General features: G+C 46.8%; 1 protein-coding gene across 2 annotated transcripts in view; it reads left to right on the top strand.

Annotated features, from left to right (window-relative positions):
* Positions 1-22,361, top strand: part of KLHDC4 (kelch domain containing 4) — a 28,796-nt gene extending 6,435 nt beyond the window's left edge. For both annotated transcript variants that reach the window (XM_074913106.1, XM_074913107.1), the window contains 8 exons: positions 496-632; positions 7,997-8,089; positions 9,009-9,168; positions 16,181-16,262; positions 18,314-18,522; positions 19,856-20,258; positions 21,356-21,472; positions 21,775-22,361. In XM_074913106.1, coding sequence (XP_074769207.1) covers positions 496-632; positions 7,997-8,089; positions 9,009-9,168; positions 16,181-16,262; positions 18,314-18,522; positions 19,856-20,258; positions 21,356-21,472; positions 21,775-21,950 — 1,377 coding nt within the window. In that variant the 3' untranslated portion in view covers positions 21,951-22,361. The remainder of the gene's footprint in view (positions 1-495; positions 633-7,996; positions 8,090-9,008; positions 9,169-16,180; positions 16,263-18,313; positions 18,523-19,855; positions 20,259-21,355; positions 21,473-21,774) is intronic.
* Positions 22,362-23,417: the final 1,056 nt, after the last annotated feature.

The following is a 23,417-nucleotide window of genomic DNA, read 5'->3' as shown; positions in this document are numbered from 1 at the left end:
CTGGGATGTCAGATGTGTCTTGGGAGGAAGGAAGTGCCTGTGTTCCTCCCGTGGCTCAGTTCATCAACCCCAGTATGTCTTTGCAGGATGCTATTCATGTGACTAAAGGATGGGTGAAATGTTGCTGAGCCTCAGCTGTGCAGAGATTTTCTTTTGGTGAACAGAAAGATTTGAACAATTGTTAAATTGTCAATCCCAAGATGCTTCCCAAGGAACTTTGAATTTGTAGAACTGGAACTCAACACTCTAGGAGGTGGGAAGAGCCCACCTCCTTGACCAACTTTGCTTCGCTCTAGGGAAGATGTGCTACACAATGAGTAACCTGCATTTAAAATTTCCATTCCTTCAGCCCCAGAGAGCTGCTGTTGTCAAGTGGCCGCTGTCACTTGTCTGCTCTCTGGTTTTGGAGGCAGCTGCACGTTTGACTGATAAAGTTTTCCTGTCTCTGGTTTCTGAACCCTTGTCTGATCCAGCTCTTCCTTCTTCTCCTGGCAGGCAGCAGTGGTGCCCACAGCTGGAGGGCAGCTGTGGGTATTTGGCGGGGAGTTTGCGTCTCCCAACGGGGAACAGTTCTATCATTACAAGGATCTCTGGGTCCTGCATTTGGCTACCAAGACCTGGGAACAGATCAAGTAAGTGCTGGGCCATCTTGTCTAGACCATGTTTTTGCCAGGAGAGGTTGGACCAGATGATCCCTGAGGTCCCTTCCAACCTGGTATTCTGAAGCCAGTGGTGTTGACCTCGTGAGGAGCTGTGCCAGCCTGATCTGAGTTTGATTCCTGTTGTAGTGCTGTGATTTCCCAGCTGTCTGCTCGTCTGTCCATTGAATATAGAGGTACCCATCCTAGAAATGTTGGAGAGGACAGCTTCCAGAAAGGAGTGGGAATGAGAGATGTGTTCCAAGTCTACTGAGGCCAAACCTAGTTTATTTAATACAAGATTTGGGGAGCGTGGGTGTGCTTGGGTGTTACGTAACTGAAGGAAAGAGTATCATGAGCAGCACTCTATCCTTCCAACAGTGGCAGGTGTAGATGGCCAACTTCAAGACAGTACTTGTTGCTCCATCTGCCTGAGCTCCTCCTGACTGGGCTGTGCAAGATCTCCCAGTTTTACCATTTCTTAAGAAGAAATCTATCTGCAGAACCAACTTTACTCCTGATAGCTGCCATTTGCTGCCTCAAGATTCCTTGAGATGAGCAAGTCAATAATTCAGACCTATCAAATTAAATATGTGCCAAAAGCCCTGGTATTTTTTGGCAGGAGTTAAAGTGTCTAAATATCTTCTGTGGATCTGGCCTAAAGTCCTCTGCTAATGTTTCCTTAACCTTTGACTTCTTGGTTTTCCTGCTCATGTTCATATTTGCGTGAGAGAAGAAGAGGTCTGCTGGGACACCCAGCAGACTGAGAGGAAGAAGATGTGCCTTTGGTTCTGACTTTGACAGACTTTCTCTTGGACTTCGGGATTGTTTTGACTGTGGGACAGCTTTGGGTGGGCTGGAGCTTGAGTGGAGGTGGCACTGGGGAAAGCAGCAGCAGCTTTTGAACACTTGGTCGTCTGCTGTTTGTCCTGTCGAGCTCCTGGTTATGAGCTCCATGTCCTTCCTTCAGGTGGGAAGCCCCAAACCTGCTGGGTTGATCACTTGTCGCCCTCCTTACAGAGTGCAGGTGCATGTTGTCTGTGTCTGTCTCAGAAGAGACAATAATTGAGAGGGTGGTTTAGAACTGAGCTCTGCAGAGATGGATACCCTGGCTCTGCCTTGGCACTTGCCTGAGGCCACAGAGTGAGTCATCATGCCTGTCTGCCTTTCCCCCTCCCTGCAAAATGCTAGCACTGATACTGCCTGACAAGGGGGAAATTTGGAGGCTTAATTTTACTAATGTTAATCTAACACTGAAGGGACTGGTGTGGAAGGTACAGGGGGGTGTATAGAGCCAAAGTGCCAAAATCCCAAGGAATCCAAACCAGGCTGGGTTGGAAGAATACTTCACAGCACAGGATCCTGGCTGCAGGCTGCTCGGCGAGAAGCCGGGGATCGTCCTTTTGGGTAGCCCCGGGAGGCTGAGGGAAAACGGCTCGATTCGTAAGTGCCTGGTTCCTGTCCATCGGTGTGGTTCTTGGCTCCAGACCTGGCAGTGTTAATCTAATAACAGCTGTAATTTGTCATGTTACAGGAAGCCAGGTTTACTCTAGTGAGCCCTGTTTGTCTTCGAGAAGTGGGGGTGAGTGAAACCCTCCAAAATGATGGAGGGCTCTTTAAGAGGTGCAAGGATTAAAAAGACCTGTCACTGTGCGGGCTGAGCTGCCTATTGTTGTTAGGCAGAAGCTGACGTAAGGACTGTGACTGTACCCCTCCCCGCTCCCCCAAAATAACTTCTGAATCCCTTGCTCAATTTCAGCCAAATAAAGGGGATGAACTCCAATGCGTTACGTTCCTACGGGTTTCATGTGAGCAGGCAGGGGGGAGGAAGTGATGCTCGCCGTAGAGTCCCTGCGGAGTGAAAGGGTTGACATTTCAACCAAAGTCTTGGTTGAAAAAATCCTCGTCGGAGAGCAGTGTTAATACCCAGCTGCAGGGAGAGCGAGGGCGGGAGATTGTTTTTTGTGAGCCATCGGAGAATCCAGATGAAGCTTCGTTAGCTCCACCACCGATGGCGCAAATTGTTCTCTCGTGGGTTTGCAGATGCGGTGCTGTAGAGCTGATTTAGGGTTTTCCACTCCCAAAACAAATGCTGCAGTACCTGACCTGCCTGGGAAGAGGAAACGAGGTGGTTAGGACGCTCTACTCATCCTGCATCTTATCCCATATGGGAGAGCAGCCTCGGGGATGCTGAATGGAGCTTCCACTGCAAAAGCACCGGTTCCCTCCCCAGAGCTGAGCATGAGGTTTGCATGTGCTGCGAGTTGCAGGATGCCCCCAGCACTCCCAGGCCCCAAGTGGACTAAAACCACGACAAGAGTTTTTGTTGTGGTGGGTTGTTAGCGTTAGCGAGGAGGGAGTCAGTTGCCAAGTTGAGTTCCTAATCCTACCTAGGGAGCAAGTTCTGGGTAGCAGGTTCTTCAGGTCGCCCAGAGGTACCCTCCATCTCCAGGTGCTGGTTGTCACTTGTCACCTTGGCTGCCATCCCACAGTGGGAGGATGCATTTGGGGAGACATTGATACTTCATGGTTTCTTCGTAGATAAAGGGATAAACATTTTCTAAGTGAACATCATAAATTACATGGGTGAAAGTGCTCTGAAGAGGTGATCTTTTCTCTCTCCTTGCCCTATATAATATCTACTTCATTTGAGCTTCCTGATATGTTTGGGTGGACGTCTGTCTTTCAGCCTTGCTGGAATTTTGAAAACGCCTGTGTCCTGGTCCCAGTGTTCGAATAAAACAAAGTGCATCTCCTCCCCATCCTTGGGCAGAGCTCCAAGAGCTGCATTAATGAGGCATCTGGCGGAGGAGGCTGGGAGGGGATGTCTTTGTTTTAATGCTAACCTGACTGAGTGTGAAAATCAAGTTTCTGCTGCCTCTTTGCTTTTCCATATGGCATCTTGATTACAGTCTGCTTGGAAAGGGGAAGAGGAAAGGGCAGAGACGATTGTTGAGTTGTACGAGGGATTTTTTTCCCACTTCTTTTAAAACTATGATCATAACACGTGCTGCATTTTGCTTCCTTCAGCGTTTCGCTTTGCTTGCCAGGGAACCCCATTGCTTCTCTAAATTTTCCACAGAGTTTTCTCACGTCTGTCTGAAGTCAAGCACTTGTTTATTTTGGATTGCCATTAACCAGCTGAGATGACTGGTGACAGTAGGAGTCAGTTTGGGGGCTACTGGTATTGTTAGAGTGAACATGTTTGGGAAGACTAAATGGAGGGGGCAGATTGTGTAGGTTTGTTGGGTCATGGTGAGGCTCCAGCCCTGGTACAACAAGCCTGCACATAGCAGGCCAGGCAGTAATTCCATGAGTCCAATGTGGTAGCAGTGTTACCTGAATAAATGCCTGGTGATGGACATTTGGGGTACAGGCTGGCATTCAGTAAACTCACTTGGGCTTGGAAGATGTCGTTTTAGTGTAAATAATAGAGTAAGATAATAATTCATTAAGAAATAAGTTTGTGTTCCACATGGGAAGAATCACATGTGCCCAGTTTCAGGTGGGTTTGAATGTACTGGTTTGTATGAACTGAATATCTAAGGTTACCCTGTTGTGATTTGAACTTGCAGTTCTAGGAAATCTAGTTATTCCAGCCCCACAGCTTAGATTTGAGACAATGATGTTGTCCTTCCTGCCTACAGTTCATGCCACAGACTGTCTTGGTGCTGTAAGAGGCTTGACTGTAAAACACTTCTGAAGAGAAAACCTTGAATAACTCATCCCTGTGAATAACATCCCCGTGCTGTGGCTGCAAAGGCTGCTGGGGAAGTGGATCTCCATTATCTCTTAGCGCAGAGCACAGCAGTGCCAGTCTGCTTGACAGAGTTAAAAATTGCTATATTTAGCAATATTTAGCTATATTTGCTCTCATTTTGCATGCACAAAGATGGTCCAAACACAACAAATCCCAGCCCGTTAGACTTGCCAGCAACTGACTTTGACTTATTGGAACCACCTTACCATGTGTGTGAGGCACAAGGTTGTCTCCGGTGCCTGAACTGTTTGTTACTCTGCCTTAGAGCTAAGCAATATTTTAACCTAATTGCCTCATTCCTTCCAAGAGAGAACATTTTTATTCAGCTCTGTGTGGCCCAGTGCACTCCCTCAAAGAGAGACAGGGAGCGTCATGCTTTGGGGTTGTGCTGGGGAACTGGCAGATCCCTCCTCTGTGTGGTTCTTTGTCTTGTTTTTGAGCCTGCTCCCTTCCCTTTAATATCGGAATGTTAATAATACTTCCCATAACAGTTTTGTGAGATGTGGTGCTATAAATATTTCAGGGTGGTGTTTCACAAGAGTATGTTCAACGCTGTTGACAGAGAGAAGCGGAGCAGCCACTGCAGTGCAGGATGCCTTTCAGCACAGGTTTGTTTCTGATTGATGTGCTGTCACCGGAAAGATCATGTCCTGCAACGCAAGGTAGAAAGGTGCATTGGTGCTTAAAGAAAAGACAGAGGAAGTCTACTCAATAGTACATTGAGTAGACTTCCTCTGTCAGCCCTGACGTGAGCCTTGTGAGCTTGTTCTTTGGTAGATCAGGATCCAGATGTGCGACTCTCGATTGACTTTGCGAGGGATTTGATTTGAGGATTTTGTGCCTTGCGGTGATTGCGGATTCACTTGGGTACTTTGGAACCGAGTAGACCAGCACACGACACGTACCTGCGTGTGCCCCTGAACAGAACGCTTGTTTGCATTCACAAGGGTGAGATGTAAAACCCAACGCTGAAGCCTGGGCTTCAGATGCCTCGAGTACTGGAAGATAGAAGTGCTTTGTCCTGAAATGCCCCTTTGATGGGATGTTCTATACATCATCACTTTTATTATTATGGGAAGGTTCCGAGATTTGTCTGAGCATTCTCTGGATGAAGGAATGAATGAAAAGGTAACTCACTCATGCAGCCTGTAGCCACTGCAACATGTAAGTCTTTAATTCTTGAATCTGGGGGCTGGATTCAGGTTTGTTATGTTACTATAAGTCCCAGAGTAACTCCACAAGCAAAAGCAAATTCCTTATGGAGCAATTCTGATCAGACTCATGCTCTACGTGTGTAGAGCCAGTCCTTATCCAGACTTATATTTTAATCTATTTTTAAAAAAAGTCTGGAGAATTTACAGCTCCCTCCCACATGTCTGCTTTCTGGTGTCAACCCCATGAAGTAGAGTATTAATCATAAAGTCTGTGAAACCATTTCCAAAATGCTTGTTTTGGACCATGAGCAACGACACAGGTAAAAGGAGACAGTTTGCATTTGGGAAACAAACCTTCGAGCTTGCAGCGAGTGCCTTCTGGAGTCGCAGCACGGTTCTACATTACTGCCAGTCCTGCTTGACTCTGCCATTTGGTTTTTCCAGTGCTGTGTTTGGAGACTGGGGACAAAAGACTTTGGCGGTAGGAGTAGCTCTATGTAAAAATACTTTCTAAGAACAGTTGTTGCAAGTTTAGGAGGGCATGTCCTTACGTCAAAGGCTATGAGCTTTCCTTTCTGGCCAATTCCTGCAATATGTAAGGCTAAAGCCAAGGAAGCTGAGATGGCACGGTACTGTGCAGGGTGAGGTCACCTGGAACCATGTTTCAGCATCTTTTCTTGTATATCTAGCCTAAAAAAAAGGAGAAAACACCCTTCTGCTAGAGAGCAAGTAGTGCTGGTGCCCATGAGACTTCTCTGAATTCAGATCAGGCCCCAGACTGGTTGTGACTTTGAGTCAACTACACACTTGTGGAAACTTGTTTATTAAAGCTCACACATCAATGAATAAACTTTTTATTGTTCAGAATTGATTTTTGACTTGGAGGAAACCTGTTTGAGAAGCAAGGCAAAAGATACTCTCTGAGAACAGGGGTTTTATTTTTATTGCTAATGTTGATTTTTAATTCCTTCTTTCCTTTAAGGGAAAAATATATTTTAAAAGGTGCCATCCTTTGGAATAATAACATGGGAGCTTTGTTACAGAAGAAGAAATAATGATTTCAGATCTTGATGAAATTAATACTAGAGGTGCTGTTCTGCAGGGTGATACTTAAAAATCCAGTAAATGCCTAGAAAACCCGACTCTCTGTTAGAATAAGAAATCCAAGCAATCAATATTAATTCAGTCTTACCCAAACGCTGCTGTTCTGCCTGGAGTTTTTCATTATGACTGGTGTGAGATTGTCATTTTTGATGGTGAATAAGGGCCCTCATTTTCTCTCTCCACAGAAATCTATCACCGCACTTTACAGCTACCTGCTGCCAGTTAAAAGTGTAGCAGTAGGGTTGTGGGTTTAGGTTTTGCTGTTGTTTGCAACAGTGGGCAGGTTTCTTATTTATTTAGGCTCTGATTCTGCAACTGCTTAACATGTGTTAACGCTGCCTGTTTGAGAAGTCCTGCTGAGTTCAGTGGTGCTAACTGTGTGCCCTTTGGGGCACTCCTCAGCGAGAGCAAAAACGTGATAGATTAATCCATGGGGCAGAGAACACACAAAGCAAAAACCCTGTTTTCTCTGCAGTTGGGCCTAAAGCTGCCTTTGTTTTGAGAGTTCCTTGAAGTTGTCTTTGTTCTCTCCCGTATGATGCTCAGTCTGTGGGTAAACATGAAGGAAGGTGCATCTTTTTGCCTCTCAGGAATGTTGTTGCCAGCTGCCTGGCTTTGCCTGAAGCTTTTGGATGTGACAGATGGGGTGTTGTTCCTTGTTCCTGGAAATGGAAGTGGCATATTTCGATGAAAGGTCAGGAAGGCTTGAAAGAGCAGAAAAGTGATGCATAGCTGCTTTTTAATGTGTAAAATAATAACAGTGACTTGTTTGGATGCTATGGCTTTGTTCTTGAGGAAATATAAGTCATTTACAAAGTCTTCTCACTAGTTTGGTGTTATATCCTAAAGGCAGGTGGATGAGTGGAGATGCTATGGGTGTGTGATTTCCTAAGGCATTGAAGGAGAGTGGATGTCAGAGCCAGACTCTTGGCTCTTGGTACTTGGAGAAAACATCTCTGTCTGGAATATCTTTCTTGCAGTTGTGGGAGTTAACTGCTATTCATTGAACTCTTCTGAAAAATTAGCTCCTGAGTCATAGCAGAAAAAGGCTTCAAGACTTTGGGTGCTGTTAGAGACTAGATGGTTTATTACTAGGAATAAAATTATTACTGCAAAACACCTGTGTTGCAAATACCAAGAGTTACAGGAAGAGCACATGCACTGTTCTGGAGGAAAGCAGACATATGTGTTAAGGCAAGGAAGTTCCCCATAGCTTCCCATTCCAGGTGACCAGAAGTTGAACTCAACCCCCCCAGCTGCCAGTGACTTCAATAAAAATGGACCAACACAGTAACGGGAAAGGGAATTTTGTCGATAAGTGGAATTTCTTTGTGTTTTAGGGCATCAGGAGGTCCCTCTGGACGAAGTGGACATCGAATGGTTGCTTGCAAAAGACAGCTGATGATCTTCGGAGGTTTCCATGAGAGTGCAAGGTAAGTTACTGCAGGATGGGTGGTGGTGTTAAATCCTCTGTAAAAAAGACAACAGAGTTTCACCACTAACAGAAAGCTGGGCTTTATTGCAAGGATTATCCTCAGCAGTACTGTTACTGAACTAGACTTTTATGTTAGAAGGATCTTGATTTAAAATCTTGGAAGTGTTTGAGAAACCATTGTACCACTTAGCTAATCACTGAAGTAGCTACTTATCCTTGTAGCTAAAGCTCAATACATCACTTCTGGCCTCTGAATCTTGTCAAAGAGCCCTGTCTTCCTAGAAACATTTTCTCCAATAGGCTCCTGCATACTTTGAGGTCACAGCTAACACTGTTACGGGGGCTGTGAAGAGAGCTGAGCTGTCTATTGTCTCAGAGACAGTAAGCAGCATGACCATGGTCCCTGGGAGCACAGTGCCACTTGCAAAGCCCACATGAGATTTGTCTCTGTCCTTGGAGTTTAACCTGTGCAGAGCATTTTCCACAAGTAGTATGTGAGTTGGCTAGTAGAAAGAGAACAGGGACATCTGTATATTTTTTTCTAACCCCTAGACAGGTGTAGCTCTAGTCTCTTTTGATTTTTTTGTATTCTGGTTTAAATTACCTTGGATTATGTTAACTGGATAGAGTTGGTGAAACCTCTCTTGTAGTAGGGAATGCCATAGGTAAAAAAGAAACCATAAAAGCCTTTCTTAAAGGAGCTTTGTTAAATGCAAATTGTTGCACTGAAATAGTAACCTTCACCCAAACAAATCTGTATGTTGCTACGGCTTTGGAAGGAGAAAAGCCATAAATGCAAGGAGTTGAGTAAGGTGTTGCGCCTCCTTAGAGGTTCCTGGTGCTGTTCCTGAAGTGATAGCCTGTCCTAGATGGTGACCATTACAAAAACCTGTGGTGTGCTGACTTGCTCTCCCTAGAGATTACATCTATTACAACGATGTGTATGCCTTCAACCTGGAGTCCTTCACCTGGAGCAAGCTGGCTCCATCAGGGATCGGGCCTACTCCAAGATCTGGCTGTCAAATGGCTACCGCTCCTGAGGGCAACATAATCATCTATGGAGGCTACTCCAAACAGGTAGGAGAGATGTTGTGATAGGCCAGTGCAGTATTTCCTGGACACTAAACAGAATAGTTGATAGGGAAAAAAACTAAGGGGCTAAAGTGAAAACTAAAAGTGTGACAAACTCCATTTGTCTTAAGTGGTGCCGATGCCACGAACTGGACCTGTGTTGACTGTGGAGTTCTGTGTTTTGTCTGCTTGGAGAGGGCAGTGGGCTTAGAGTTTGGGAAGGCAAAATTGAGATCTCTGTGCCGCTACTTCCCTCTGCTTGGTTTTGCAAGCCTTGTCTCCGGTGGAAGATTGGGTGATCTCATCACATAACTGCCCGCTGCTCTGACTGACAGTGTTTCTGCATGTCAGGCAGGTGCCAGATGCCCAGAAACCACTGGTAACGTGGTGCCTGTCAGCCTGTGGGTGTGCCAGCTTGGAGTGAATGTGTAGTTGTGCCTTTGGATTCTTTGTACACAGGATGGTTCAGGCTGCTGTCAACCAGTACTTTTCCCAAAAGAGGCCTGATTGTGCCTTTCTTCATGCACTTGGGTGCTGATCAAGGAGCTGATCTTGGTGAAAATGGATTTTGTATTGTCCCTGCTAATCTAATCCAGTATAAAGAGGTGATAGCGGAGAGATAGGAATAAGCAACTGGGAGAAAGGATGGGTTTTTTAGCCATGGTGCTGGTTACTGCCAACATAAAGCATTCTCAGGTAGTCCTCGTTGGTGTTCCAGCACTGCCGCGTTAAAAAGCAGCAGCTGCCAGGAGACTTGTATTTTCTTGCATCAGTGAAAGGGTTAAGGGAGCAGCACTAGTGAGCAAACTCAATAAGCCAAAGAAGACTTTTGATGAGCACCAGGCTTCCTCTGCTCTGCTTCTTGCTTTGTTATTCATGGTAATTTATACTGGATAGCCCTTCAGACCATATGTCCTCATTGACCAAGTATCCCTGTCTCCATGCTGGGTGGGAGGAAGTAAATATTTCATTGAGCAAAAGGCTCCTGCAAAAGCTTTTAATGTTGCGAATGCAGACAGAAGACCCGGATCCTGCTGCTACTGTCTCAGTGGAAAGGCATCGCTTCCAGCAGTGTCGCTGGGGGAGGAGGACGCGTTGTTCTGATGTGAATAAATGAACAAAGAAGAAAAGCAGGGAAAGGGGAGAGAAGATAGTCAGTCTATATATTTAGAAGCATTTGTGCCTCCTCACGGCCTGCGCTTAGGGCTCTATCTCATCAGATGTGCATTTGATTAAATAGCAGTAACAATGCAGAGGCATTTTCTACCCGAAAGAGCTTTGTCCTCTTCCTTTCTCTGTCCTGTTTCCTCACTCTTGAGGGTGGGAAGGAAGCAGGAGCCTGCATGCTATGCTAGATGTGGATCTCTCATGGCTGCTGAAAGCAGCTGGGTTTCAAGTGCACACTGAGTCCCATGGAAATAAAAAAGTTGACACATGTTTGCAGTTGGTTCTATTCCACTTTATGAGGGTGGGCTCTGTTGCACTGCCCTGGGTTGTTTTGAGCTAATAAAAATGAAGTGGAAGGGATGGGGGAATGCAAAGCTGCTCTCAGCCTTTATTCAGGGCACTGAGCAAGGATAAGAGCTGGGCACTGTTCCTCTCCAGCTTGGAGAGCAGTTTAGATTAAAACAACCGCTCCTCTTATGAAATCTCCTTCCTTTGTAATAAAGAGAGGTAAGTCTGCTTCTCTCTGATGTGCCATTCCAAACAGAGACCTTGCTTGTGTATTGTGGCACAAGTGACCTTTCAGGCAGGAATGGTGCAGCCAAGCTACAGACTGACCAAAGCACTGAACACAATTTTCTCTGCAGCTTTCCTGAGATGTGAAGGCAACAAACCTTTAGCATGCTCCTGAAAATTTAATTCAGCAAGATTTAGCCCCTCTAGGAGAAACACAGCTTTGTTAATGTGTGGCTATTTAATTCTCATTTTTATCTTTGCTTATAGCTGATTGAGCTGAGTCTCTCTGTGTTTACTTCGAAGTGAAGAAAGTGTGTTTGGCTTGTGTACTCCACCCCTCAGTCAGTGGCTGGGGCACTCTTGGGAGAAATAAGAGGTAGACAGTGGAGGAAACAATTGGAGCTGGGCAGGCACAGGAGAAGACCTGCCTCCAATTAGAGGCACAGATGCTACATTCAGGAGTGCTATGAAGACATTTTTGGGCATATGAAGACATTTTTGCATATGAAACCAGGCAAGTGTCCAAGCAAAGCAGCATTTACCAAGTCATAGAGAAACTTCTCTTATAATAAGAGGCAGGATGAAGTCGCACGTGTGCTGTAAGAAAGGTGCAGATTTGTGTGTGGGCCTCCTGAGGCCAGAGCTGCTACCAAGCATGTATGGGGTGTGAATTGGTTTGGAGGGAAGAGGAGTGGAAATCATAATAGCTCCTCTGTTTTAGTACCGGCACGGCATGGCTGTCACAGTACTGGAGGAAAGTGGTGATGTGGTGAAGCTGCTTCCCTGCCCTGGGCAGTTCTGATGCATTATATCCTCTGGTTCCCTTAGCCCTTGTAAATCTGCTTTGAAGTACAGTACCAGAATAGCTGTGGTGTGGTGTAATGCACGTTGCCTAGGGCAAAAAGGGAGGTAAGCCCAGGAGATTCATGTTTATGGGTGGAATTGGAGGCATCTCTGTAGCCAGCCAGCTGTTGGGGATCTCTAAAGCCCAAGCAACACTGTGGGCTTGCAGCCAGGGCTGTTCCCCGAACCAGTGTGTCCATCAGCCTGAGCCTGGTCAGCGGGCGTTGTTAGCTGGGAAGGCAGAAGCAGAGAGGGATTTAGTCCCTGCTTTGATTTTTCTGGATTTGCAGGCAGAACTGAGCCTGGAGGGTCAGTTTTCAGTGATGTCTGTTGGTCCAGGTCATGTTGCTGAATTCCCCTCGTGTCCTCAATAAGAAAGTCTCTTTCACAGCTGGGGAAAGAGGCAGAAAAGATGAAGTGACTCGCCTAAAGCCCTCCAGTACTTATATACAGAGCCAGGACAAGAACCTTGGTACTCAGACATACCTTTGCCTGTGCCAGCCACTAATTTTGCTGACCAAGTGGTGAATAACCAGGATGCAGGTTGTGAAAAAGGACCTTTACGCCCCTGAGTGCAGCTAACTTGAGATGTTGGTGTGCAGATTGACAAGAGAGTGGCTGATAATTTAAAATCCACGGTTCTTAGCACGCTGGTGTCCCTGTGTTCATCTGTTTCAGCCTTAGAAATGATAAAAGCAACTTCTACGATCCCTTACAGAAGGAGATGTTGTGGGTGGTGTCAGCTCCGTCTAAAACATACCTCAAAATCCTGCAAGGAGCTCAGACTTGCTCTCCTGCTGATCTTAAAGATGTCCTCACCCATTTCTCAGGCTGGGGATGGGCCTTGCTGCAGCGAGCTGCATTTTTGGCTGTGTAAAGCAATGAGACCTCTCCATTGCTAGGCAACGTGAGCGCACTGGCACAGCGAATGCAGCCGGGAGGTGTTGGACGAGAACGCTGCTCTACCTTGCAGGTGCGAGCAGCCTACAAGCCATGGGAGGGCTGGCATTAAACGTGTGCAAGGCTTTTGGATGCCAAAGACAACTAGTGTGTGGAGGGTTTTTTTTTTTCGGTTTTGGGGTGGGTTTTTTTTTAAGTGGCAAGCTTTGCAAAGCCGAATTGGATTCTGCTGGAAGATTGCTTGTGGCTGGGCTGAAGAGTTTGCCTGAATTGCACTGTCTGGTGGGACTGGTTCCCTCTGCAGTTCTGCCTGCTAAGGGCTTCTGTTAATTAGATGTATTTTGCCACCGTTGATCTTTTTTATCAGATGTGTTTAGCATGTTATACACGGGGAATCCCGATTCCCTTTCTCAAGAACAGCTGTCCGTGCCTCAGTTTCCTTGCTCTTTGAACCTTGCTGTCTGGCTGTGGAGCTTGAGGTTTTTTTTTAGCTAAAGCCTGTAAAGCTGTTGTAACTCTCTAGTGTACATGTATGTGCAGACAATAGGCTGTGGATATCCAAGGCAGTTTTGTGCTTGAAAGCAGACACCTGGAACTTCAAGGCAAGAAGGACAGTGGGGGGAACAGGAACCTTTTGTGACTGAGGGATCAATTTGCTCAGGGCAAGTGGGTGTCCTGGGTGTGAGGGGATTGATCTCTCTAGTAGCGCTGTACTGGTAGCTGGTGAAGTGTCTGCTTTTGAGCCAGCATGAGTTGGGGAAAACAGGCATCTCTTTGACAACAAATAACTAACTCCCACTCTACCTCATTGGGGTTTTCTCAGCCCAGGAAGCTTTGTCATGTTGCATACGCAGCGTGTTTACTACAGGGAGCCATGTGGTTTTCAGGAGGAAAATAATGCAGTTATTCTATGCAGCTTGTACAATAGTGAAGCCAACTGCTCTTTCAGTATTTGATATTTCCCCTTCTTTTGTGCAGACAGTGCTCAGAGATCTTACTGTGCTCCTGCACACTTCAGCCTGTGTGTCCCCTGCACATGGGAATGTGTGCTCTGTCTAGCATTTAAGGACAAACTGCAGCCTGCCTGGGACTGAGGAGGAAACAACCACCATTTCCCTTCTCGTTAGCAGACAGGCACTCCGCAGCACTGGGGTGCACTTCAGTGCTGTAAGGTGTGAAGGCTCCTGCCCCTCCCTCCCTCCCTCCCTCCCTCCCTCCCTCCCTCCCTCCCTCCCTCCCCTCTGCCCATCCATCCCTGAGGTAAGGCTTGGAGAGGTGTTTGATTAAGGTGAGGGACAGACTGAAAAGGCTGCTCTATCTCACCTTCTCGCAGCCTGCAGCTCTGTTGGTGACTTCTGCTGCTCTAGACCTGTGTGACAGAGCCAGCGAAGTGTGACATGGCCAGAGGATGGCACTTGCTCCGCACAGTGACTCAGAGCCCTTTGAACTTGAGAGCTGCTGCTGTGGATGCCACAATACGTGCACTGCCAGGCTGTGAGTTGGTGTACTTGGTACTTAACAGCACCTTTCCTAGAAGTGTTTCCCTTCCTGCCCTGACAGCTCGCTCTCTCTAGGATCCCTTCAAACTCCCAGCTCCCAGCCCCTCCAAACACCAGAGCTCCTCTAGCTGGGCCTCAGAACTACTCACCAATGCAAAAATTTGTCTCGCTTGTTTTGCACATGCTGGAAAAGTGGCGGTGGCTGAAGGAGTCATCGCTGTATAACCTCATATTCAGAAAATAGAACTGTCACTGCTGCTTGTTCCTGCAGGCTTCCTGTCCCTTGTGTGCCTGATGTTCCATCGCTCGAGGACAGTAGGTGGAACAGTGCAGTTGTTGACTTCATTGAAGTGGCTGCACAAAGAGGATCTCTCCAGTGTGTGTCTTTCAGTTTGCTAATGGGCACGCTTAGGCGCATGTGGGGAACAAAAAGACACCCGAGCCAGAGCCCCAAACTAACAGATTTCCCAAGACAGCCCCGCAGGCAGACCCTGGTCCTTAAGATAACTGAAGCTTCCTTTTTGCTGCATTGTGAGCAGATTTCTCCTGTTTCCTCTGGCACTTCACTATCGCCCTTCCCTGGGGCTTCTCGCATCATCCAAGTTACAGCGTTGTTGTGCAGTGCCTCAAACACACTTTCCTCTCTGCCTTTCCAAGAATTGAATCCCGGGCTGTACAGTAACATCACAACAAACTCTGCAGTAACAAAACCTGGCGAGTGCAAGGCACAGGGTTGGGTACAGATGTGCAGCAAGAACAGGACAAGCCAGCAAGAACAGAACAAGACAGCACCGTGCTGTTGTGCTCTCAGGTGCACCCAAGTCCTGCTCGTCTTCCTGAGGACTGGACCCAACCCTCCCAGCTGGGATCCACCATCTGCATCCTGGAAGCAGTTGCACAGCGTAGCAATGCCATTGCCCCCAGGAGGAAGGGAATTACAAGGAAGCAGGAGATCTGCATGAAGGATGGGTGGATAATGACATTATTATAAGACCTCCTACAGTGGTGTTGCATACTGCTGGTTTCAAATGCTGCATGTTGCTATGAGCACTGGAGTACAGGGGCTTGCAATGAAAGGAGCAAGGGAAAATCCCCTTTAAAATGATGCATTTAATTGCCTCAACTGAGGCTTGATCCTGGTATCTTGCTGTTGCCTTTATTAGGGGTGGAAGTGGGGCTTCTGTTTCTGTTTAGGAGAAAAAAAAACCTGTTGCTCAAGGCTCTGTGGGGCCCCAAATGCTAAAAATGACAGCTGCAGTCAGCGCAGAGAGCGCGCTGTCACCTCTGCTTCTCCTGTGGTGGGATGGAGATGGGGGGGTGGCAGGGACTGAAAGTCTGCGTGCTAGTCACAGATCTGTATTTAAACTCGGGCCTTGCAAATGGTACAGCACAGACGCTCTGAGCTTCTGCTCAGCATTCAAGGGCAGGGTCCCAGAGGGCCTTGCAAGCCCTATGGAAAGTTGTTGTGTGCCACGTTGGTGGAGTGGGTATCTGCTCTCTTTCAGAGCTAGAGAAGCAGAGCCACAGATGTTAAATTAGTCCCTTGAGAGCAGCTGATACTGTCTGTGGCAGAGTAAAAGGCAAGACTTTGGTTCTTCTGTTTCCTTGTTGCTGTCCTTCCTTCCGTCCTTCCTTCCTTCCACAAAACAATCAGTTTGAATCCCTTATGACAATTTGTTTCTCTCTCTGGGTGCCAAAATTCCTACTCTTAAGCTGCGTCCTGCAGTCTTCACACAGCCACGAGTCCCAGGACCTGTGTTCAGCCTGGAGAGCCCTGCCTGGTTGTCACAGGCAGAACTTGGTTGTGGCTCTTCCCAGGGAGCGGCCCTGGTTTGAACACAACATTTGTGAGCTGGCTGATGCTCCAGAGCCGCAGCGTGACTACCTGTGTGGCTTCTCCTTGCCCAGTGGCAGTGTTTGTGTTTTCAGCACAGGAATGTAGAGATTCAGGCTGATGTGTGGCGTGGTGAGTTCAGAAGGGCACATACCACCATTCTGTCACAGGTGACGTTCTTGGTCTTGAAAAATTGGACCTCCTGTGTTTTGGGCCACTGAAACTGTTTCACTGAGCATCTCTGTCTTCCCCTTCTCTGCAGAGAATTAAGAAAGATGTTGACAAAGGCACCCTGCATACAGATATGTTCCTGCTGAAGACCGAAGGGGCAGGCAAGGAGGAAGGTAAGCTACTGCTGCAGCTAGGAGGGCTGTGCTGGAAGTGATGCTGCAGGCCTGTGAATGCAAATCCTGTCTCTTCCTTTGAATAACAGACCGAAAAACCCCAACTTTAGACCAAAATATCCCTTTTAGTGAAAAGCACTATGCCCCAGTGTTTGCTCTTGGGCTAAACACAGCAGATGAGTTGATTTAAATATTTCTTCTTCCCAGGGGTAGCTAAGTGCATTTGTGTACTGTGACTCTAGCTTAAAAAGAAAGGGGCTAGGGTGAAGGAAACAGCAGTTTCAGGGGGATATTTGAGGAATTATGTTCTTTTTTTATTTGTGCTGGAAAAGGAAGACAAGCCATCACACAAACAGGCAGAATTCCTCACTGCTGTGCTCTGCAAAGGGAACTGGGAAGTAGGTGCTTGTTGCTGCAGCAGACTCTACACTGCACAACAGTTCTGTCCCCTTCTTGCAGTCCCATTTTACAGCCTGAAAAGGTGAGGCTGTGTGTGCTTTGCTGAGCAAAGCTTTCTGGGTACCCAAAGGCTGTAAGGAGTCAGCTCCAGGTGACTTGATTTCAGAGCAAATGTAAATGGTAGCTCTGACATGGTGAAATACTGGGAGGATTGGAGCTGGCTGAGAAACTGGCAGAGCTCTGGAGGAAGGTTGGGGTGTGCTTTTTGTTAGAACCCCTTCTAACTCATGGGATCATCTATGTTGACACCTCCCAGTTGGTCCTGCAATAGTCTGAGATGGAGTTGAGGGTCTTCAGGCTCCTTGCATAACTATGTGAGAAGCTCTGGCCTGCACAGGCAGCTTCAGAAAAAAACTACAAAAAAAGATATTTCAGGGATTTTTTGGTTTGTATGTGGGAGGGAATTAAAACAACATTTTGAAATTTCTGTTCCCTGGGACATTTTGATCACTGCTCTTCTGTTTCACAACAGAAAGTCTTTAGGATTTCAGGATTCTCCACAATGGAAATTCCTGTTTTGATAAACTCTCTTTGGTAGTGGTGTCTCACTTACAGACTCTTAATTTAAGGTGTGATCTCATTAGATTACCTAGTGCAGGGATGTTATCAAGATGGTTGGTTGGTTGGTTTATCTGTAAATGTCCCCAGAAATAAGAATTCCATCACTTTAGGAGAGAGTGTATTTTGTCCTTGGCTTGGGGAATGGGACAATCTTCTTCAAACTAAATTTCTAAAATGTTAAAATTGTGATGGATTTCTTTAAACCTGACCATCTTAAAGTGGGATTTGGGGAAGGAGGGTTGGTCACATACATTGTCTGTATTCCAGACCCTGCTTGCTTTATGTCCTGTTCATAGGTTATCTTGATGAAATTGTGGTTCCTTCAGAAACACAGTGCCTAGCCAGTGCATAATGCTTCTCCCAGCCTGCATGTTAGGGATTTGCTCTAAATCCAGAGTAGAAAGAATTGGGGAAAAAGTAGAGAGTTTAGAGCACAAGGTGATTCCGCTGCTGAGCCCTTTTTTAAAGTGTGGTTGGGTCTCCTTACAGTGAACCTGTTCCTGGGGTTAAGGCAGTGGTGCAAGGTGGCAGATAAGGGTACTGTAGTAGAAGGGTCCGTGGAGAAATTGGTGTAGGATGAGCTCCATGGGATAGCTGAGGGGTGTTTCCTTGTACTCGAAGGCTATATATAATCAGTCCTTGTTGGAATTCCACCCTCCTGTAAAGGTGTAAACACCTTCAAGAGGCTCCTTGCCCCAGAAAGTGCACCCTGGAGATAGCTCTTGGCATTTGCCTTTATTGAAGACACAACAGCTTTCTAAGGGTAGAAGGGATGTGCAGATTACAGAATCACAGAATCATCTAGCTTGGAAAAGATCCTAAAGATCATCTGGTCCAACCATAATTAGCTGCGTGATTGAGGTGGAAATGCAAGTGGTTCTGATGAACCTTGTTGTTGAAGGTACACTGTTCTGAGAATGTGCAAAATGGGTCATTTTGTACCTGCTGGAGTACTGAAGGGCCTTGGAAGATAAGAAAATTATCAGGATTCTTCTATACTGATGCTCATGTTTGCTTTTATCCATTACCAGACAAGTGGGCATGGAGTCGGCTCAACCCATCTGGTGTGAAACCCACTCCCAGGTCTGGCTTCTCCGTGGCAGTCGGTCCCAATAACCGGTCCCTTCTGTTCGGGGGTGTGCATGATGAGGAAGAGGAAGAGAGCATCGAAGGGGACTTCTTCAACGATATTTATTTCTACGACATCGGGAAAAACCGCTGGTTTCCTGGACAGCTAAAGGTTTTGTTTTAAAAATAACTTGGATATATTCGGTTCGTTCTCCTTGATCAGCTGACGCATGTTCTTTGGGCCTTTTTTTGGCCTCGTGCAGCTCTCTCACAGTGTGGAGCAAACTCGGGGTGCTCAGAAGCTGAGCCACCAGGTGTGGCTGCTGCTTTGATCTGTGACCCGCTGTGATTGCGAAGAGGGTGAGGAGCTGTAGGAATGAAGCTGGGGATGTGCAACCAGCAGGTTTTTGCTACCAGACCACCTGAATTCTCTGACTTTATGCTGCCCCTCTCCTTCCCTGCCACGTAGCTCCTTGTGCCCCGCTTCTGCAGCACGATACAGACTTGTCACCCTTCTGGGGAGAGAGGAACCCTGAGAGGCCTGATGGTTGGGCACGAGGCGAGGGTGGTTGAAGAGGTAATCCCCCTCCTCCAGGATTCAGGCTGCATGCGCCCCGTTGTTGTGTAATGCAAAATGAAACAAAGCAACAGAAAAACATAGTTATGGTGTTTTCCTGGAGGCTGGCTCCAGGTCAGACGTGTAAGTCAGATATGAGATAGTTCAGTAAAAACTACTGTGAAAAGATCTTGTGTTGCGTTGGGATCAAAAAACCTCCCTCTTTCCCCAGTGTTGATGAGCTACTAGAAGAGATGAAATATTAACCTTGGCTCATAAGAACTTCAGAAATGTGGCCCTCAGCTCAGATCTTTGATTTTGTCTGAACCACTCTCGAGGGGGAAGTGAGGTGCAAATGACCTGGTTGAACTTCCTTCTTTCCACCCCTGCTGTTTCTGGCTTTGTTCTCAAAAAAATAGAAGTCAACCACGTAATAGCAGGCAAACATGCACTCAGATGTTTGCTTCTGCCTTCCTAGCTGACTGTTTTCCAGTCCTTTCATACAGTACTTCGAAGACCTGGAGCACTTCCTGGTAATGCACTGTAATTTAGCACCCAGCAATTGTTTTGATTTCATAAAATGGTGGGTTATTTTCTCTTGCTCCTGTCACAGATGAGTGGACTCTGTGTGTGTGTCTGCATGCCACCTGCAAGATAGCAGAAGAGCTGTTTTCTGTCTCTTCAGCACACGTTGCCATTAATAGAGGAAGCAACTCCACGCCATGGGTTCTCCAGGAGTTTTACTGTTCCTTGGTTTATGGCTGGTAGAACTTCATGCTGAGTGGGAGGTTGCACCTATCACTTGAGACTTAAAATGTAGTGAAAAAGAATTGAATTCTCCCTCCTCCCTCCCAGCAGCATCCATAGTATTTGTATTAACTGCTGTACATGCTATTAGATGCACACAATTCACGTGCAGTCTCCTTCTGCTCCTTGTTCCTGCTAACAGGGACCAAAATCGGAGAAGAGGAAGCGAAGACGTGGCAGACAAGCTGAGGCGGAGGGTGCAGGAGATGAGGAGATGGAGAAGCAACCTCCACAAGGCCCGGTGGAGATAGTCAAAGAGGTGGTTGCAGAAGATGGGACTGTCATGACGATCAAGCAGGTGATCTCTGGAGCTGCAGAAGAAAAGGAGAGGTCTGAATCGGAGGAGGATGAGGAAGATGGAGCCTTGAGCCAGCAAGTGGAGCCGTGCCCACGTTCGAATGCCATGTTGACAGTGAAGCATGGGATTCTCTATGTGTATGGGGGAATGTTTGAGGTGGGTGATCGCCAGTTCACCCTCAGTGACCTCTACAGCATCGACCTGCACAAGATGGAGGAATGGAAGGTGCTAGTGGAGATGGATCCAAGTAAGCACTGATGGTGGGATCTCTCTCTCTGCCTTTAGTGTAGCAAGATCAGGGGAAAAAAACCCAACTATGGAGCTTTCTCAAGGGGTGGTGATGAGCTTTTGAATAGTGTTTTTTCCTGGACAAGCAAAAGTTTGGGAGTACGTGCTGTGCAGTGTCTTATGGTCACCATTGCTGCAGAAACCTGTCTGGTCCAGAGCTTTGTGGTCACTGCAGAGAGTGAGCTCTGGTCTATCTGCTTTGAAAACCAAGATGTGTGAACAGGGCATCTTTGTTCAGTGACGGCAAGTTCTGACCTGGGAAGTCCTGCTGTGCCATGCTTGTCCACTCAGCAGAGGACAGGGATGGGTGCTCTTGCCTGTCCTCACCACCTCAAGGCAGTGAGGGGCTTGGGTACTGCAAAGCATGTGGGCATTAGCTAGAGTAATCTCTCTGTACCTTAAATGTGTTGTGTGTTTGCTGCATACTCTGAATACCCTGCTGGGCTGTTCCCAAGCTGGAAAGCTTTGCTCAGGGGATGTGGCAAGCGTAGAAGTCAGTTCCCTCAATTCCTGACTACATGGTCATGACACAAGTGTTCAGTAGTGTTGCAGAAAGCATTACCTGTGAGACCTCAATGAAGATGGATTTGATGGATTTTCTACTTGTTACTGAAAGAAACTGTGGGTCTATCTGAGAGCAGCATATCTCTTATGGTAACGGGCAAGTGATTCAGCCCAAGTCGTGTGCTCGGTGCTCCAGAGACACATTAAAAGAAGGTGTCCCTGCCCTGGGAGCTCACAGCCTGCCTGTGCATCACGGGCGAAGGGCAGGAAGGAGGGAGTCTTGCTCATGGTCATGAGCTGTGAAGTGCTAGGGAGGAGAGTTGACTTTTGTCAGCATCAGCACGAAGCAGCTTTTCTTCTGTTCCGCGCTGTTTGCTTCTTCCTGACTATTTCATCTTTTCCCACTGCTGATCAGAGCCAGACCCTGCACAGTGGGTAGATCTGCAAGGGCAACAAATAAAGCAGTCACCCTGGCATCCTCCCTGACAGTTCTGGGTGCAGGAGTGGGAAACAGCTTGCTATTTATTTATTTTGTTTTCTTTCTCATCAAAGAAGCACAAGAATGGCTGGAGGAGTCCGAGTCAGATGAAGAGGATGATGATATAGAAGGTGCAGAGGGAGGGGAAGAGGAAGAGGAGAGCTCTGAAGAAGAGAGTGAAGATGAGGGAGGTAATGATTAAGATGAATGTTTTCATACTAATATAAAGCAGGTTTTAGTACAATACCTACTGGTTGCACTGCCAGCCTGGAAGGCCTCAGTGGCATCCAGGTGAGTTTTTCCAACAAAAGCAAAGTTTTCACAGCACTCGGGGTAGGGAAGAGAAATTTCATTGGTTACTGATACGTTTTTAGGCTGTTGCATTTAAACACATGTGAAGTGTAGTCTTGGCCAGGTTGACGCACAGAAGAGCAGATTGCCTTCATTAGCTGTTGGTGACCTCTCTTTCTATCTTCCTCCCATTGTGTGGTAGGAGAGGAGCAACACCCATCCGTTCAGCCCGATGAGAAGCACACAGACTATCTCTCCAGGACAGAGCAGTATTGGATTAAACTAGCCCGCACCAACATGGGCCCGGATGCCAAGGAGAAGAAGGTGGTAAAAGTAGCCCATGCCATGGCAAAGACTTTCTATGAAGATTCAGTCTAGATGTTTTTGAGAGCGTTCCGTGAGTGAAGAAACATGCTGGGAGCAGTGGTTTGCCCCAGTGAGCTCAGCCTGATGTGCCAGGCAGTCGGTGTGCCCGGAAGGCACAGTGCCCTGCTCTGTGAGTGCCTCTGGGCTGACCGGTCTCGATACGCCTACTTGATTAATGCTCTGGATATGCTGTTATTCCCCTGCAGGTTGTGGGAGGGTCTTGAGGAACAAGATTGCTGTCCAAGTACTTGTCCTGCTGAGGCTGACACATACAATATTGTCATGTTGTTGTCCAAAAGTTGTTTTGAGTCTGTCAAGACAAACTGCACATCACAATGGTTCACTGGTCCCAAATTCCCTACACTGATTGGGGCCAGAACATGTGTCCAGGGGTTTCTACAATAAATGTACTTGGTTACATCATCTTGGTTTTCTCAATTAATCCCATCCTAGCTTTTCACCTTCTTTTTCTCCTGCTGTGGAAGAAGGATCGCTGTTTGTGCTGTGAGATAATGCAGGTAGTGGTTGTAATATGCACCAGCAACCCTGAGATGTGCCTGCACTGCTTGGAGAATCCTGGGAATCCTTTCACCCCTTATCTGTAACCCCTGATGCATACAACAGTAGAAGTCTCCTTTTTAATGTCAGCTGTAGCAGGTTTTGCCTTTGCTTGTGGAACATCCTAGTTCAGTTTCTCACACTGGCCGAGAAAGCAGTTGTCCTACAAATGCACTTTGTGACCAGTGAAATGTCCTATCTTGAGACCTAACGACATGTTGAGGGCAGGAGAGAGTAGGCTGATGGTCTCAAAAAGGATTTATTTTTTTTAAAATTTTACCCCTGCTTCCTGACTCAGCCCCTCACTTCAAGGCGTGGCTTTCCAGCAGAGCAGTGCTGTGGTCCATGGAGACAACAGATGGGATGCAAGTGAACAAGTGGTGACTTGAGTTGACACCAGAAGGCACTGGCTGTCCTTCTGCAGAGAAATCCAGGGTGCTGTGGGTATTGTTTTGGCAGGGGCATCACCAGGGAACCAGCTCTCAGGAGAGTAGTGCTAGGCTCTGCAAGGCTAATTAGAATGTAACAAAGGTTAAGTAGAGCAGGCTGCCAATGGGATTTATAAAAAAATGTTTGATAGGGAGGTACCTTCCATGCAAAATAACAGGTGAGAGGTGGAAACAAACTTAGGAAGGAACTCATAGTTCTTGCCTGGCTAACATCATCACTTGCCCTGTTGTCCTGGCACTTGGGTTACTTTACAGTATCTTAGTCTCGCTGACTTTTGATCCTTTGTGTGTTTATGACATCTATGGCTTTCTGTGCAAAGTTTTGGGGAATCTGCCGCAGAGTTGCATTTGCAGATTTTGTTTTAATTATTATTATGTCTGTTTATTTATCTTTGCTTGAAAAATAGTGGTTTTCAAATCACAGCATTTGTGCACAGGACTCCATTCCAAAGGCCCAACCAGACAGGGCAAA

This window comes from Athene noctua, chromosome 9, assembly GCF_965140245.1.
Source record: "Athene noctua chromosome 9, bAthNoc1.hap1.1, whole genome shotgun sequence".
Lineage (NCBI taxonomy): Eukaryota > Metazoa > Chordata > Aves > Strigiformes > Strigidae > Athene > Athene noctua.
This window is presented reverse-complemented; position numbering and strand designations above follow the sequence as displayed.